The sequence below is a fragment of the Salvelinus fontinalis genome, chromosome 3, assembly GCF_029448725.1.
Source record: "Salvelinus fontinalis isolate EN_2023a chromosome 3, ASM2944872v1, whole genome shotgun sequence".
NCBI lineage: Eukaryota > Metazoa > Chordata > Actinopteri > Salmoniformes > Salmonidae > Salvelinus > Salvelinus fontinalis.
The window spans coordinates 22,269,345-22,285,725 of NC_074667.1; the positions used below are offsets into that span (position 1 = coordinate 22,269,345).

Below are 16,381 nucleotides of genomic sequence, written 5' to 3' on the forward strand. Positions count from 1 at the left end.
TACCTACTGTATTTATTTATTTTGCTCCTTTGCACCCCATTATTTCTATCTCTACTTTGCACCTTCTTCCACTGCAAACCAACCATTCCAGTGTTATTTTTTTTACTTGCTATATTGTATTTACTTCGCCACCATGGCCTTTTTATATTTTTATTTATTTATTTATATATATATTTTGTTTGCCTTCACCTCCCTTATCTCACCTCACTTGCTCATATTGTATATAGACTTATTTTCACTGTATTATTGACTGTATGTTTGTTTTACTCCATGTGTAACTATGTGTTGTTGTATGTGTCGAACTGCTTTGCTTTATCTTGGCCAGGTCGCAATTGTAAATGAGAACGTGTTCTCAATTTGCCTACCTGGTTAAATAAAGGTGAAATAAATTAATTAATTAATTAAAGATCCCATGGCACTTATCGTAAGAGTAGGGGTGTAACCCCGGTGTCCTGGCTAAATTCCCAATCTGGCCGTCAAACCATCATGGTCACCTAATAATCCCCAGTTTACAATTGGCTCATTCATCCCCCTCCTCTCCCCTGTAACTATTCCCCAGGTCGTTGCTGCAAATGAGAACGTGTTCTCAGTCAACTTACCTGGTAAAATAACGGTAAAATAAAAAAATAAAAAAAATAAAAACTTATTAGGAATGAAACATTTGAGGAACTACAGTACATCATACTTATACTGTGTGGGCCAACTTCAAAATGTACCTTTTGGGTCTTTGCTTGTACTGTACCTGGGTAGTTACTTTGTCGTTGCTGTGTTGTTTTGTTGTTTTTTCCTATTACTTTCCGGTCTTTATCTAGTTATTTCAGCACTCTACTTAAGTCATTGTTATATAAATTACTATTACTTTCTTTATAGTTATACCATAGTTTCAGTGTACTTATGAGGCCTTAAAACTGTATTCTAAACTGTATTCTATTCTTCTTTCCCCGGTATATTACTATTACTTTCTTAATAGTTTCCCCATATACAGTGTCTTCAGGAAGTATTCACACTACATGACTTGTTCCACATTTTGTTGTGTTACAGCCTGGATTTAAAATGGATTAAATTGAGATATTTTGTCATAATTCAAATTAAAAAATTCATTTTTTTTATTTTTTACAGATTTTACAGAAAATGTAAAGCTGAAATGTCTTGAGCCAATAAGTATTCAACCCCTTTGTTATGGCAAGCCTAAATAAGTTCACGAATAAAAATTTGCTTAACAAGTCATAAGTTGCATGGACTCAATTTCAAACACAGATTCAACCACAAAGACCAGGGAGGTTTTCCAATGCCTCGCAAAGAAGGGCACCTATTTGCAGATGGGTAAAAATAAAAAGATTGCATTGAATATCCGTTTGAGCATGGTGAAGTTATTGATTACATTTTAGATGGTATATCAATACACCCAGTCACTACAAAGATACAGGTGTCCTTCCTAACTCAGTTGCTGGAGAGTAAGGAAACCGCTCATGGATTTCACCATGAGACCAATGCATTCTGTTTGCAATAAGGCACCAAAGGAAAACTGCCAAAAAATTGGCAAAGAAAGGTACTTTATGTCCTGAATACAAAGCCTTATGTTTGGTGCAAATCCAACACAACACATCACTCTTCATATTTTCAAGCTTGGTGGTGGCTGCATCATGTTATGGGTGTTCTCGTCATCGGCAAGGACTAGGGAGTTTTTATTATAAAAAGAAACGGAATAGAGCTAAGCACTGGCAAAATCCTAAAGGAAAACCTGGTTTGGGAGACAAATTCACCTTTCAGCTGGACATTAACCTAAAACACAAGGCCAAATATACACTGGAGTTGCTTACCAACACGAAATTGAATGTTCCTGAGTTGCCTAGTTACAGTTTGCAGCATAGAGAGGTTCGCCATTTCATGTAATTGCTTTGCACTGCATTTATTCACTGCAGTTATTTAATCTCATCCAGTAATAAAAGACCAGAACCGGCAGCAGTGTGTCCTGTCTCAAATTAATCTACTTGCACTACAGAACACAGAACCAAAGCCAGAGAGCAGTAGCCAGCGCATTCACACATAGGCCCAGACCGGCTACACTAACAATAAATTAAGTTCCATTAATGAACATAGTAGCTTAATTACTTGTGATTGTGTTCATCTGTCTAGGGAGAAATTGCATCAAATTAAGTGTGATATACATCTGTGGTCTGATGAGACAAGAATTTTACTTTTTCACCTGAATGCAAAGCGATATGTCTGGAGAATACCAGGTCATCGCCCATATAACACCGTCCCTCCCGTGAAGCATGGTGGTGGAAGCATCATGCTATGGGGATGCTTTTCAGGGGCAGGGACTGGGAGACTGGTAAGGATAGAGGGAACAATGAATGGAGCCAAATACAGGCAAATCCTTGATTAAAATCTGCTTCAGAGTGGAAGCGACCTTAGGAAAATGACCCCAAACATACAGCCAAAGCAACGCTGGAATTGCTTCAGAACAAAAATGTGAACTTCCTTGACTAGCCCAGCCAAAGCACAGACTTGAATCCCATTGAAAATCTGTAGAAAGACTTGAAGATTGCTGTTCACCGCTGCTCCCCATCTCATTTAACAGACCTTGAGAAAATCTGCACGGAAGAATCCAGGTTTGCAAAGCTGATACAGACATACCTAAGACAACTCAAAGCTGTAAACGCCACCAAAGGTGCTTCTACAAATGATTGACTCAGGGCTGTGAATACTTATGTAAATGAGATATTTCTGTATTTCATTTTCAATACATTTCAAAAACATGTCTTCACGTTGTCATTATGGGGTATTGTGTGCAGAAGGGTGAGATTTTGTATTTAATCCATTTTAAATCAGGCTGTAACACAACAAAATGTTGAATAAGTCAAGGGTATGAATATTTTCTGAAGGCACTGTAAGTATGATGTAGTTTCTCATATGTTTCTCTTAAATAAACAATATTTCTTTGAAAGTTCCAAGTACATTCCTAATAAGTATAGACAGTGCTGCTCCGAAGATGGAAATGGCCTTAAATAATTACTACATAACTTTGCTTATTGGTCTCGATTATTGATTTATTTTCAGTAAAAAATAATTGTTTCTACATAAGAACCAGGAAAATTCATATAACTTTATATCAGTATTTAGAAGATACATACTAACTATTAATGGGTTATTACCACGTTCTTACCTGGTCGGTATCGTCTTATTTCCCTGTTGTTTCCTATTGCTTTCCGTACGTTACCCTGTTATTTCAGCACTGTAAACTAAAGTGCTACCCTGACGGTAATAGTATGGCGCTAATGTATGGAATGCATCCCAAATGGCACCATATTCCCTGCTTTTGACCAGGACCCATAGGGCTCTGGTCAAAAGTAGTGCACTATGTGGAATTACATATATCGTTACTGGGGACCTTGATTGATTTCCACGGGATGTATTGCATTGTATCAATCAAAAGTGTATGAACAGTGAACCGTGATCCGTGGACAGTAGTCACTTTCAACAGCTGCCTTGCCATAGGTGTCCTTCATTTTATAATGGTCAAGTTCAAGGATTCAGATGAATGACCTGTATAGTTGACATATTATCTTTTCAATATTTTACTGCAGGCGGGCTAAAGCAGGGTTTACACACCAACCTGGTCTCATAGTTTCAAGTAGGGATTTGACGTAACGTGATGGAAAAGTGTTGTTTCCATTTAGTATCAAATACTCTCCCTGCTTGTGTGGCCGATGTGAAATGGCAAGCTAGTTAGCGGTTGTGCGCGCTAGTAGTGTTTCAATCGGTGACGTCACTCGCTCTGAGACCTAGAAGTAGTTGTTCCCCTTGCAGAGGGTAACGATGCTTCGTGAGTGACTGTGGTTGATATGTGCAGAGGGTCCCTGGTTCGAGCCCAGGTTGGGGCGAGGAGAGGGACGGAAGCTATACTGTTACATTTGCAAGAATTTTGAGAGCTACTGTGGCGCAGTGGTCTAAACAGCATGCTCTGGCTGTCAGTGTTGTGAGGTCAATCCCAATGCTGTCCCGTATTTCTTTTTTTGGGGGGGTGAGCGCCGAGGGTGGCTTATATCGATGTCCTCATCAATCGACATGTGTTTCTGGTGACCAGGCTGCACATAGTGTTTCTTGGTAGTCTTAAACAAGGCATCCTTAGTTATGCATAAAAATAAACGTACAGTATTTTTAAATTTCTAGATTGCAGGAACAAGCTGTTTCAGGTGTTTGAAAAATGCTAAATTCTCCAACTTCAGGATGGTGGGCCAGCCCCCCTCCGGACCAACCCCTCCCCAACCATCCTCACATACTATCTGCCCCCTCAGATTTATATGATGCATGACACCCATGATTTGAACCCTCTGTCCCGTCCATACAGTGTATCTGTAAAACGTAACAATAAGATCAGAGCCTGTCTGGCATGTGAGACTATGGGATTATAGGAGCTAGGTGTTGTGCTAAAACTGATGCCCTTCCAGGCAAAGCATAATAGGAACTAGGTGTTGTGCTAAAACTGATGCCCTTCAAGGCAAAGCATAATAGGAACTAGGTGTTGTGCTAAAACTGATGCCCCTCCAGGCAAAGCATAATAGGAGTTAGGTGTTGTGCTAAATCTGGTACCCCTCCTTCTACAGGACTTCCTGGGCCAGATGTTCTGCACTCTGGGGGAGATCATCGGTTCCACAGGCAGTCGGCTGGAGAGAACCCTCTCGTAAGTCTACCGATATGTCTATCAAATATCTACTGTGTATCTGCGGTGTAATAGCATGCATCAAAACACGATCTGCTACTGTACGCCTCTGCATTTGACAGGCTTCCAGAATCTCACAATGTTCGCATTGCCTCGTAGATTGCGAAAAACAAGAACACAATCGTTGGTGTGCCTAAGCCCGGAGTCTTCCACTGTACAGCAGGCATGTAACTGGAGATGAATCTATCGTCAAAACTCCAGCTGAGAAGGATTGTATTTTACGAGAGCTTCAGGCAATAACACATGCTATGGCAGTAACTAGTCTGAAAGGTCAGGTGGGTTAGGGTTTGCTTAATCAAGCACAGCTACACTCTTACAAAAAAAGGTGCTATCTAGAACCTAAAATGGTTATTTGGCTGTCCCCTTACACGGAACCCAAACCGGCTGGGCGCGTGCGCCATCGTGCATAAATAAATGTTGTCCCCCCACACCAAACGCGATCACGACACACAGGTTAAAATATCAAAACAAACTCTGAACCAATTATTTTAATTTGGGGACAGGTCGAAAAGCATTAAACATTTATGGCAATTTAGCTAGCTAGCTTGCACTTGCTAGCTAATTTGTCCTGGAATTTAAACATTGAGTTGTTATTTTACCTGAAATGCACAAGGTCCTCTACTCCACCAATTAATCCACACATAAAACGGTAAACCGAATCATTTCTAGTCATCTCTCCTCCTTCCAGTTTTTTTCTTGTCTTGACTTTATATTACGATTGGCAACTTTCATAAATTAGGTGCATTACCGCCACTGACCTCATTCGTCTTCAGTCACCCACGTCGGTATAACCAATGAGGAGATGGCACTTGGGTACCTGCTTCTATAAACCAATGAGAAGATGGGAGAGGCAGAACTTGCAGCGCGATCTGCTTCAGAAATAGAACTGACTTCTATTTTAGCCCTTGGCAACGCAGACACTCGTTGGCGCGCGCGAGCAGTGTGGGTGCAATAATTGAATAATATAGCTTTCTAAATTTATTTTGCAACACTCGTGCACGCAACGCGAACGGTGTAGTCAGCCTGTTAGGAGAACCCTTTGAAGAAACTTTCCCCAGAAGGTTCTACATGGATCCCAAAGGGGTTCTATGTGGAACTAAAAAGGTTCTCATATGGGGTCAACTGAAGAACATTTTTGTAACCCTTATATCTAAGTGTAAGGTATTTAAAATGATTTAAATTAGATTTGAACCCATGTCAGTCGCACAACACTGGCCCAGTGAATCACCTAATACGTGTTCCTCTGTAGCTCAGTTGGTAGAGCATTGCTCGATTCCCCGGACCACCCATACATAAAAATCTATGCATGCATCACTAAGTCGCTTTGGATGAAAGCTTCTGCTAAATGGCATATATTATATTATATTTAATAGACACGGGATGGAATTGGGCCCTTTTCAATCGAAGTCAATAGCCAAGATTTTGAGAACTCCAAAATTTAATATGCAAGGAAACAATTACAATATTTTATATATCCGGGAAAACACACTGACCAGCTTTGATTGAATGCGTCTCTGTCTCTCTGCCTCTCTCTCTCTCGCTCTCTTCCTCTTTCTCTCTCTTTCGCTCTCTGCGTTTGGTGTAAGTAGCAGACAACAGCACAATGCCATAAAGCACAAACTCTGAGGCCCTATTCCCACTACAAGATATGAAGGAGAGTCTGAGAAGCGGGGTGTCGAAAGAGAATGCTACTTTTCAATTAACATTACATCCTTGCCTTACCTTTCATTGTGGCTGGCAACACAACATTCTTGGTCTGCAGCTCAAATTTATCGTAAATATCACAGTAGCCAGTACTAGCCAGTAAGCACAAACTTTTCAACAATGACAGAAACTTTTCTTCTAAAATATATTACACTCTTGAATAATGTAACAATGCACAAGCATGTATGTGCAGACAATTAAAGGCTTTATTTTCTAGTCTGTAGGCTACACTTATTACATTTGAGCTTTAAGACAAAAGCACAGAGTTGCTACGATGGTTCTTCCTTTAAAAGTTATGAGCTTATGCCGCCTCCATTAGTGGTAGATGATGGCATTCTGTCATTCTGTCACACTATCACAAGGGGGCGTTAGCATGCGGATCTATCGGTAGTCTAAACTGTGGCACAAATTGACTATCATTTTGTAAATTAATGGAGGCGTTTTGTTTTTAGAGTCTCACTTCTCTGGCACTAGCGTCCTGCATCAGGCAACAGCAACAAAAAACTGTTGGTGGTCCTGGAGTTAAGAGATAACTTGGGTAAATACAATGGGGGAATTACACTTGACATGTGGACTGATGATTTTTTTTAAATAGGCACGGTGAGCTTTTGGTTTCTCTCCCTCTAAAAACAGAGATAATAATTCTAAATAACAAACTGGCTTTATTTACAAATTAGTAAGAATGTCTCACCCCATGTTCAAGAATGGCCTTTTTCACTTTATCCAGATTACAACCGCTCACTTTCGGTTATTTGAAAATGAAATCATATCCAAAATATTGTTATTTAAAAAAAAACAAGCCATAGAAAGTTGGTTGCAATTTCAGTGTAATTCACCAGAAAAGACAGAACAAATAATACAACAAATATTGTGGTTAAACTCAAATATACTAATTGATTAAAAAAACTTTATCCGTTGGAACCTGTTATCAAGTGGAAGGGGGAGAAAGTAAGGAACTTGTCTGTCAGCCCTTCATTAAAGACCAACATTGGTTAAAGCAAATTATGATAAATAAAAATATATATCAGTTTCATTTAAGGACCAAAAAATTGACAGCACTGCCATATAGATTGCAAAATAGTTGGGAAGAGATTTTCAATGTACCGATTCCATGGCACATGCTTTATGAATTGACACGCAATTTTCTGTTCCTCCTGAAAGCCCTAATTTGCTCACTTAAATGAAAATAGATCCTGGTCATGGTGCTACATTATGTTGTTACAGCATAATCAAAGTGAGGACAATCGGCAATCTGCTGTATACTTATGGCCTATAGTAACCTGAAAGTCACACCTTTCCAGTACTCCTCACCCCGCCTAAAACTCCACTCTTAATACAGTTACCATTAAAAAACGAGCTGTTTATCTAAAAAAAAAAAAAATGACATTGCGACCAAAGATAACAGACAAAATGGACATAGAAAGAAGCTGGCTTGATGAAAACTATGGTGCTACCCGTTCCAGGGTTAGGACTGTAACCACCAGAGGACTTGAAAATGAGATTGTGAACTCTGCAAACAATGTTTCCACTCTGAGAATGAGAATGGTAAATGACTGTAATTAATACACCCATTCAATACATTGGAATACAACAGAAGCCATCCACCCATGATGGGCTATTAGCAGGACAATAGCCTCCTGCCAAGAAGGAGGGTAGGCAAGGAGGGTAATTATTAACCCTGCGTTATAATTATATAAAAGCCCCTTAGAAATTAGATAACAACATGTTTCCAAACACTTGTTTCTCACAAGGGCTATTAGCAGGACAATAGACACCATGTGGTCCCAAAAACACCTCTCTGACAGGGTCCAGCATATCTCTTGATGAAGTCATTCAATGTCTCGCCAGCTTTGATCCATGCCTGGGCCTGCAGCACGCAAAGTTCTTTGTTTGTCAGATGAATCATTGGGTCGAAACTACAGAACAGTACAAAACAAGAGGACACACATGGTTAATGTTCTGTAGAAAAATAATATAAATGTATATATAAAATGTCTTACAGAGCCTTACCATAAGTCCACTTAAGTTTATTCAACTGTCTTCGGACTGTGATTAGAGCGGTGTTGATGTTGTGCCGTGATGCCAGCAGATTGCCTTTGCCAATCGTCGCTCATCAACTTCAACCATCAGTGAGTCGATGGCTTGAATAGTCTCGCTGGAAATGGAATACAATGTAAAAATGTGCAGCATACATTAAAGACCAGCAGTCGATTTATTTAAGCATTATTTTTTAGCATTATTAGGTCTACATTATAGTATTTTAGCCTACTGTACCTGTTCATTTTCCTGGGCTTTTGCGTTCGGTGTAACACAAGCGAATAGCACTTTCCGTGACCATAATCCCCAAGTCTAACAGTATTTTACCGACATGTTTAATTATTCAACGCTCCTTCTCTTCTCTGTGCTGGAGTTCTTTTAACCTGTTTGGGCTGCAGGGGCAGTATTGAGTAGCCGGATAAAAGGTGCCCATTTCAAACGGCCTCGTACTCAATTCTTGCTCGTACAATATGCATATTAGTATTACTATTGGATAGAAAACACTCTCTAGTTTCTAAAACCGTTTGAATTATATCTGTGAGTAAAACAGAACTCATTTTGCAGCAAACTTCCTGACAATAAGTGGAAAATCTGAAATCGATGCTCTGTTCTAGGGCCTGTCTATAAATGTCCTTGATATATATCAGTATACATGCACTTCATACGTCTTCCACTAGATGTCGACAGGCAGCGAGAGAAGAAATGGAGTGTATAACTTGATCTGGGGTCGAACAAAAGCTCTTTGTATGACGTGTCACCAGTTTCCTGTTTTCTGGAGAGCACGTGAAGGGACCTGGTTTTACCTTCTGTACAGCTGTCGTTATAGACGACTAATATCTCCGGCTTTAATTTTATTTGATACATGTGACAATATCGTCGTAAAGTATGTTTTTTCAATATAGTTTTATTCGATTATTGAAATTTTTTCGGGACGTTAGGCGTGTTGCGTTGTGTGCCTTTGTTCAGGAAGGAGAGCTTCGCACCACTTTGCTAGCTTTCCGTGCTAATTGACTGGAGAAGAGGACATTCTAAATCTAAACAACAATTCCTCCTGACAAAGGACCCCTTGTACAACATTCTGATGAAAGATCGTCAAAAGTAGGACCCATTTTATGATGCTATTTCATATATCTGTCGAACATGTGAAATAGTCGTTTGCGCCCAGATTTTGGGTACTCTCTCGCTATACCTAAGCTGGATGTCGTAATGAAGTTATTTTTAGAATTCTAACACGGCGATTGCATTAACCTGTTTGGGGTGCAAGCCCGACCTCGGACCGAAAATGACACCCCTGCAGAGCGCGAAATTCAAAATCTATTTTTTAAAAATATTTAACTTTTACACATTAACAAGTCCAATACAGCATTTGAAAGATAAACATCTTGTCAATCCAGCCAACATGTCCGATTTTTTAAATGTTTTACAGAGAAAACACCACATATATTTATGTTAGCTCACCACCAAATACAAAAGTGGACAGACACGTATGAATTATGATTATGAAGTATGAATTATGATTGAAGTAGCATGCACAACCAACCGAAATAAACTAAAACCAACCTAAAGAGCCCAGAAAAAACGACCTCAGATGACAGTCATATAACATGTTACACAATAAATCTATGTTTTGTTCATAAAAAGTGCATATTTTAGCTATAAATCAGTTTTACATTGATGCTACCCAAAAATGCTAATACATAGCTACAGTCTGAATCCAGCCGGGAGTAGCCAGAGAAAATACATACACCAACGTCGGCTACTAATTACACCTCATAAAACATTTCAGAAAAACATATGGTGGATAACTAATGAAAGACAGATATCTTGTGAATACAGACAACATTTCCGATTTTTGAAGTGTTTTACAGCGAAAACACAATATATCGTTATATTAGCTAACATCATAAGCTAGCATAAGGCAGCATTGATTCTAGTCAAGCGCTAGCCTAGCATAGTTAGCAGAGTTAGCATTCAACAGTTCGACATATATATGAAAAAGCATCCCAAATTGGGTCTTATCTTTCTTGGTACTCCATCAGAATGTTGTAACGGGGTCCAATGTCCAGTAGAGTCTTTAGTTGGGTTCCAGAACGAATGATTTCCCTCTTTGGTTAGCTAGCACGGTAGCATTGCTGCGCCAGAAAGCGTTTCTTCAAAAAATTCTTCCGTCGTTTCACATCTAAAGTCCAGAATAAATTGCAATAATATAATTAAAGTATATTGAAAAAACATACTTTAGGATGATTTTGTGACATGTAGCAAATAATATCGTAGTCAGGCATCATATTCAACGTTATCTACCTTGTTCCAGAAGCCGAGATCAAATTATCCTTCGCGCCCGGATTTTTATTTTAACTGCGCAGGTCTCACAAGAAGTTCTGTTATTCAGTCCAGCGACGAGATATTCGACTCCTTTCAATTCTCACTTCCGCATTACAGTCTGACGAACGCCTCTGACGTGTTAAAATGGTCCCAAGTCAAATGGCCTTTTATAGAGAAGGTCTTAAAGAGACACATCGCATTTTGGGAAACTCAATTCGGCTGGGAAAATGGCTGTAAAAATATTTCTGTTCGACTTAGAGAAACAATTCAAACCTTTTTAGAAACTACAGACTGTTATCTATCCAACAGTAGTAAATATATGCATATTGGAAAATAAAAAGTTTCTTAGGAGGCCGTTTGAAAATGTGCACACATTTTCCAGTTTTTTCAATATTCAGCGTGCAGCCCAAACAGGTTAAGAGCTAGTGTATCTATCATTTCCTATACAACATGTATTTTTTAGTAACGTTTATGTATAGTTATTTGGTCAGAATAGTTGAGTGCCATAAAAATATCTGCACATTCTGGGAAAAAGATGCTACGTTAGCACAATGTATAACCACTGATTTCAGCTCTAAATATGCACATTTTCGAACAAAACATAAGTGTATGTATAACTTGATGTTATAGGACTGTCATCTGATGAAGCTTATCAAGGTTAGTTAAAAATTATATATATATCGCTGTAAAACATTTAAAAAATCAGACATGTTGGCTGGATTCACAAGATGTTTATTTTTCATATGCTGTATTGGACTTGTTAATGTGTGAAAGTTAAATATTTCAAAAAAATATATTTTGAATTTCGCGCCCTGCACTTGAAGTGGCTGTTGTCATATTGTGCCCGGCTTCGGGCTTGCAGCCCAAAGAAGTTAAGAATACAAAATAATTACTATGGGAATAAATATCACTGAATGACAGAAATATTGGAATAAAGTAGGCTAATAAAAGGCAACAAACTGTTGCTTACCGGAACACCCAAAGTCATTCAATTGTTATAATAGGATTAGAAGCAATAGCCTACCCGTGTGTGGTCAACTATTTCAGCACCGTTTCATGCTTCTCTGAGACAAGCATGGGGACTGGTCTTGATAAATCAATTCGATTTTTATTTTCACTGAATCTCTGTTTGGGTATTTGTTAGCCTACAATTAGGTTTTGGAAATGTTAGGATTATTTTGCTCTTCACTCGCAGTCACTTAGTAATCTACTCCCGACCGGTCACATTGTACAGCGCCATATTTTCCTAACGGAAACCCTGAGGGTTTTATTTTCCTTGTAATAGAAATACCATAATATTAATCAAATTAGTTAAGCAAAATTTCGTAAAAATCAATACCATATACTATGTTCTTACGAAAAAAGGTTTTAAATTCTCTAGTACAGCCAATATTAAAAACAGTCAAATGCTTCTCAAAGAGGCCCTTTGGTGATCAAACTAGCACTAACTAGCATTAATGGCAACAATGGCTGACACTTAAATAACGTGCCATAGAATTCTACGGCAGCCCGCAAGCTGTGCTGCAGTATGTTGCAACTTTTAATGGAAGATTCACTGAAATGTTATTTGCAAGAAACAATTACAACATTTTATATATCCCGGAAAACACACTGACTAGCTTTGATTGAATATTGAATGCATCTCTGTCTCTCTGCCTCTCTCTCTCTCTCTCTCTCGCTCTCTCTGTGGTTGGTGTTAGTAGCAGACAACAACACAATGCCACAAAGCACAAACTCTGAGGCCCTATTACCACTAAGAGATATGAAGGAGAGTCTGAGAAGCGGGGTGGCGAAAGAATTCTACTTTTCAATTAACATTACGTCCTTGCCTTTCATTTTTGATTGTGGCTGGCAATGCAACATTCTTGGTCTGCAGATCAAATTGACCGTAAATATCACAGTAGCCACTACTAGCCAGTAAGCACAAACTATTCAACAATGACCAACTTTTCTTCTAAAATATATTACACTCTTGAATAATGCAACGATGCACAAGCATGTATGTGGAGACAATGAAAGGGTGTATTTTCTCATCTGCAGGATACACTCATTACATTTGAGCTTTGAGACAAGAGCACAGAGTTGCTATAGCAGCGTGTCTTCATCAAGTAACGTCGGCCGATCAAAAATGTTCGATTAACCCTCTCATACAAATATAAAAGTATACTAGGCCTAGCTTACAACATTACAAGAAACCATGCTTAATTTGTGTCAATATCATGCAAATCATTACATGTGGTAAAAGCAAATTGCGACTGAAAACGTGGGTATAAGTGAGGAGTGAGGAGAGGAGCTGTTTTATATGGAAGCTCATTACCCGCCATCAAAATATCAACATGCACAATTAGTCTGTGCTTCAGTCTGATTAACTGTAGCCTACTGATAACAACCATAGCTGCAGGTAGCCTAGGGAAGCCTATGCGCTCTTATCCCATCTGGGCCAGGGGAAATGTAACGTCACATTTTTAAAATAGGCACAGTTATTTGTGTTCTGAGAATGTGAATGTGATCAAATTTGGTTTATATTTACACTTCAGGTGGCTAGGCGACCAATGTCTTTTTAATCCAAAATTATTGACTGGAATTAATAATTTAACACAATAGTGATGACATACTGTATGAGTATATTTTTAATTACAGCTGCAAACCCTACACGATGCAACCCTGAATACAGCAACCTCAGTCCTGTTAGTTTTAGTACAATTACATATCCTATTTGTATGATCTACATTTGACATGTAATTGGTGGTGGGGATGAGCTCTGCTATTACCATTTATACTGTAGAAGTGTTTGCTCAATGAGACAATTCTGTTCACACTGCCCTGCTTTAAGGGGGGCAACTATTTGGCGAGTGTTGTGCGCTACCTCCGGAGGTATTGTTTTTTCATCTGATTACAGTGCTCTTCTGCAATGTAAGGCAGGGTTACATTTAACACTATACACAGTAGACGTTGTAAAAAGGCAGAGTTACATTTCACACTATACACAGTAGACAAGTCAACAAATGTTGTTGTCCTGGTCTCCATCTGGCTCACCAGAGGTTGGTTCCCTGGAGCTCACTGTAGGAACTGATTGGCTGTAAAATCCATATATTCAATCATTCATGATTTTATTGATTGTCACTCATTCTATTGCACTATTCTAATCAAACCTGCATTGCCAGTTCATATCAGTAGGTGTCACTATGCGCTCGCTAGTTGAAAAAGACTGACTCCATGGTGGCTGCCTGTTTCTGTATTTTTTAAAGTTATGGTGGTGCTAGAATCCATCAATTCTCTCTTTCTGCATTAGCCATCCATCTGTTATGGTTGGACAAATGTGTTCATATAGTCTGTGTAGACTGCTCTGTGGCAGAATTTGTATTTCTTTTCACTTTTAAGACAGTGAGATGTGCGTCACAAACAGCAGTGGAAATAAAATAATATGCCAATGAACATTACTGGACTAACAAACTGGCTGACTAACCTTTTCAGGAACTTCAGTATCCCTTGGCCTTGGGTAGCAGCAGCAGATCATTTCATCTTCTTTATCCTGTACCAAACACATTTATTCAGTGAGTCTAAATGATTCATGTTAACTGCTGACTGCATGATTGCATCATCCTAGCTAGCTAATGTTAGCTATCTAGCTAGGCTGCTCTAAAGATGGCTGTCGAAAAACCCTTATCCATTACATTCGCCCACATTTGGCTACAATTCCGACGCTGTGTTTTAACGGTTTTAAATGGCCCCTTATCTTTCACGTCAGTGAGAAATATTATTTTTTTAAATGAAAAGAATTGCGTTTTGCACAGATCCATACACTGTGTGTGCCTTCAGTTGACAAACTACACTTCCTCCCCAGTTAGCTTACACACAGGTGTTTGGAGCACGCTAGATAGCTAATTAGCACAGGTGGCGGCATATGTCTTCCTTATGTCTTTCTCAAACAAGCTGATATGAAAGATGCATTTCTTATGTTTCCAAAACAGTACCACAATGATGCGTGTTAATGTTTAGAGCAAGCATCAGGGCTCTTAACAAAACTCCCCCGGTCAAAAGATACTTTTGTAAAAAAGCTCTAAAGTAGTTAGCATCTATGAATGGGGTACACTAAAGCTAACTTTAGTAGTGTGTTAGCTGCTATAGATTGGATCATTCTAGATAGTTTTAGAGGACGTCTAAACTGTGTGTTTGCGCTCTCATGAGGCAGGCAACGAGGCAGGCAACGAGGCAGGCAACGAGGCAGGCAACGAGGCAGGCAGGGTTTTCCACTAGATAACACAGCCACAAAGTCAGATTCCACAGACCGGAGAGGAGTGTGGGCGAAGAAAGAAACCAAGTGCAGAGTGCAGTCAAACAACGAGGTGCTGATGCGACCAGACATAGTTGTTGAGAGGTGTGGTTAATGAGGCTCTGTTGCCTGTAGCTAGGAGCCCACTGTAACTGACAAGTGAATGCAACTGAGAATTACCGCGTAAAATCCCAGGGTCAGGGTTGTATTCACCTGAGAAAAGAGGCAAACGGGCTGAAATGTAAAAAAAATACACGCCTGCTTTCTTTTCCACAGCAAAACACTTTTCTACATTTTTCTATGAAGTGAACTAATGAACATGTCTGGTAAACGCGTTTGTTTCTGCTGCTTTGAAAGTGTTGTGGCAGTGCCACACCAGATTGAAAAGTACTGGGGCAAATGCTGTCTTGCCACACATTTTCTGTCAGTTCTGGCTCTATGTCACTATGTTGGGAGATAACTAGCAAATACTGGTTGACTGGTGCTGACTGAAAGAGTGTTTGACCGTGTGTGTGTATGTTTCTGTGTGTCCTACCATGCAAAGACTCACACTCCCATGGAGTGTGATGATAAGAGGGACCAAGGCAGGGAGAGAGAGAGAGGTATTGATCACAGTAGAGACCACACTACACCACACATTGATGGCAGCAACACACACACACACACACACACACACACACACACACACACACACACACACACACACACACACACACACACACACACACACACACACACACACACACACACACACACACACACACACACACACACACACACACACAAAACATATTATTATTCCTCTGACTTGATGTGCATGTTTCTATGGCAACTGAGAGTGCATAATGTCTCCTTCTGTCTCTATCACTAACATTTCAGTCGGGATAAACTGTTTCATCTTTTCCATTCTGTTCTCTAAAATGACATCAGACAGTGCGATTATCTGCTTTCAGATCTCAAGTAAAGGGACAAAGAGAGCCTGGTGGTATTCAAAGGCAGGGGATTACTAGGGGAACCCACCACCACTGCCATACGCCAGCATAACTCCTAACAATAACAGGGCAAACATTTAGCCATTTCAACCAACAGGACCACCAACAGTATGTCTATTAAATGTGTTTATAGCTGTAGCCTGTTGTCAACCCCCTGCCGACTTTGACTGAAGTGCTTGCTGCTCTTCGAAAATCTAATCAGCATCTCTGCACACACGCACAAACACAATATAGGATTTCTGGTTTGTGCCTGGTTACTAGACTTCAGAGAACAACTCCCCCTGCGTGAATATGTTATGGTTATTAATGCCTCTGTGAGTGCAATCA

General features: G+C 39.5%; 1 protein-coding gene across 1 annotated transcript in view; it reads left to right on the forward strand.

The window, feature by feature from the left end:
• LOC129841104 (copine-9-like) overlaps positions 1-16,381 on the forward strand; it is a 215,800-nt gene that overhangs the window by 100,251 nt on the left and 99,168 nt on the right. Inside the window, exon 7 of the mRNA XM_055909215.1 lies at positions 4,611-4,687. Within this exon, the coding sequence (XP_055765190.1) occupies positions 4,611-4,687 (77 nt within the window). The remainder of the gene's footprint in view (positions 1-4,610; positions 4,688-16,381) is intronic.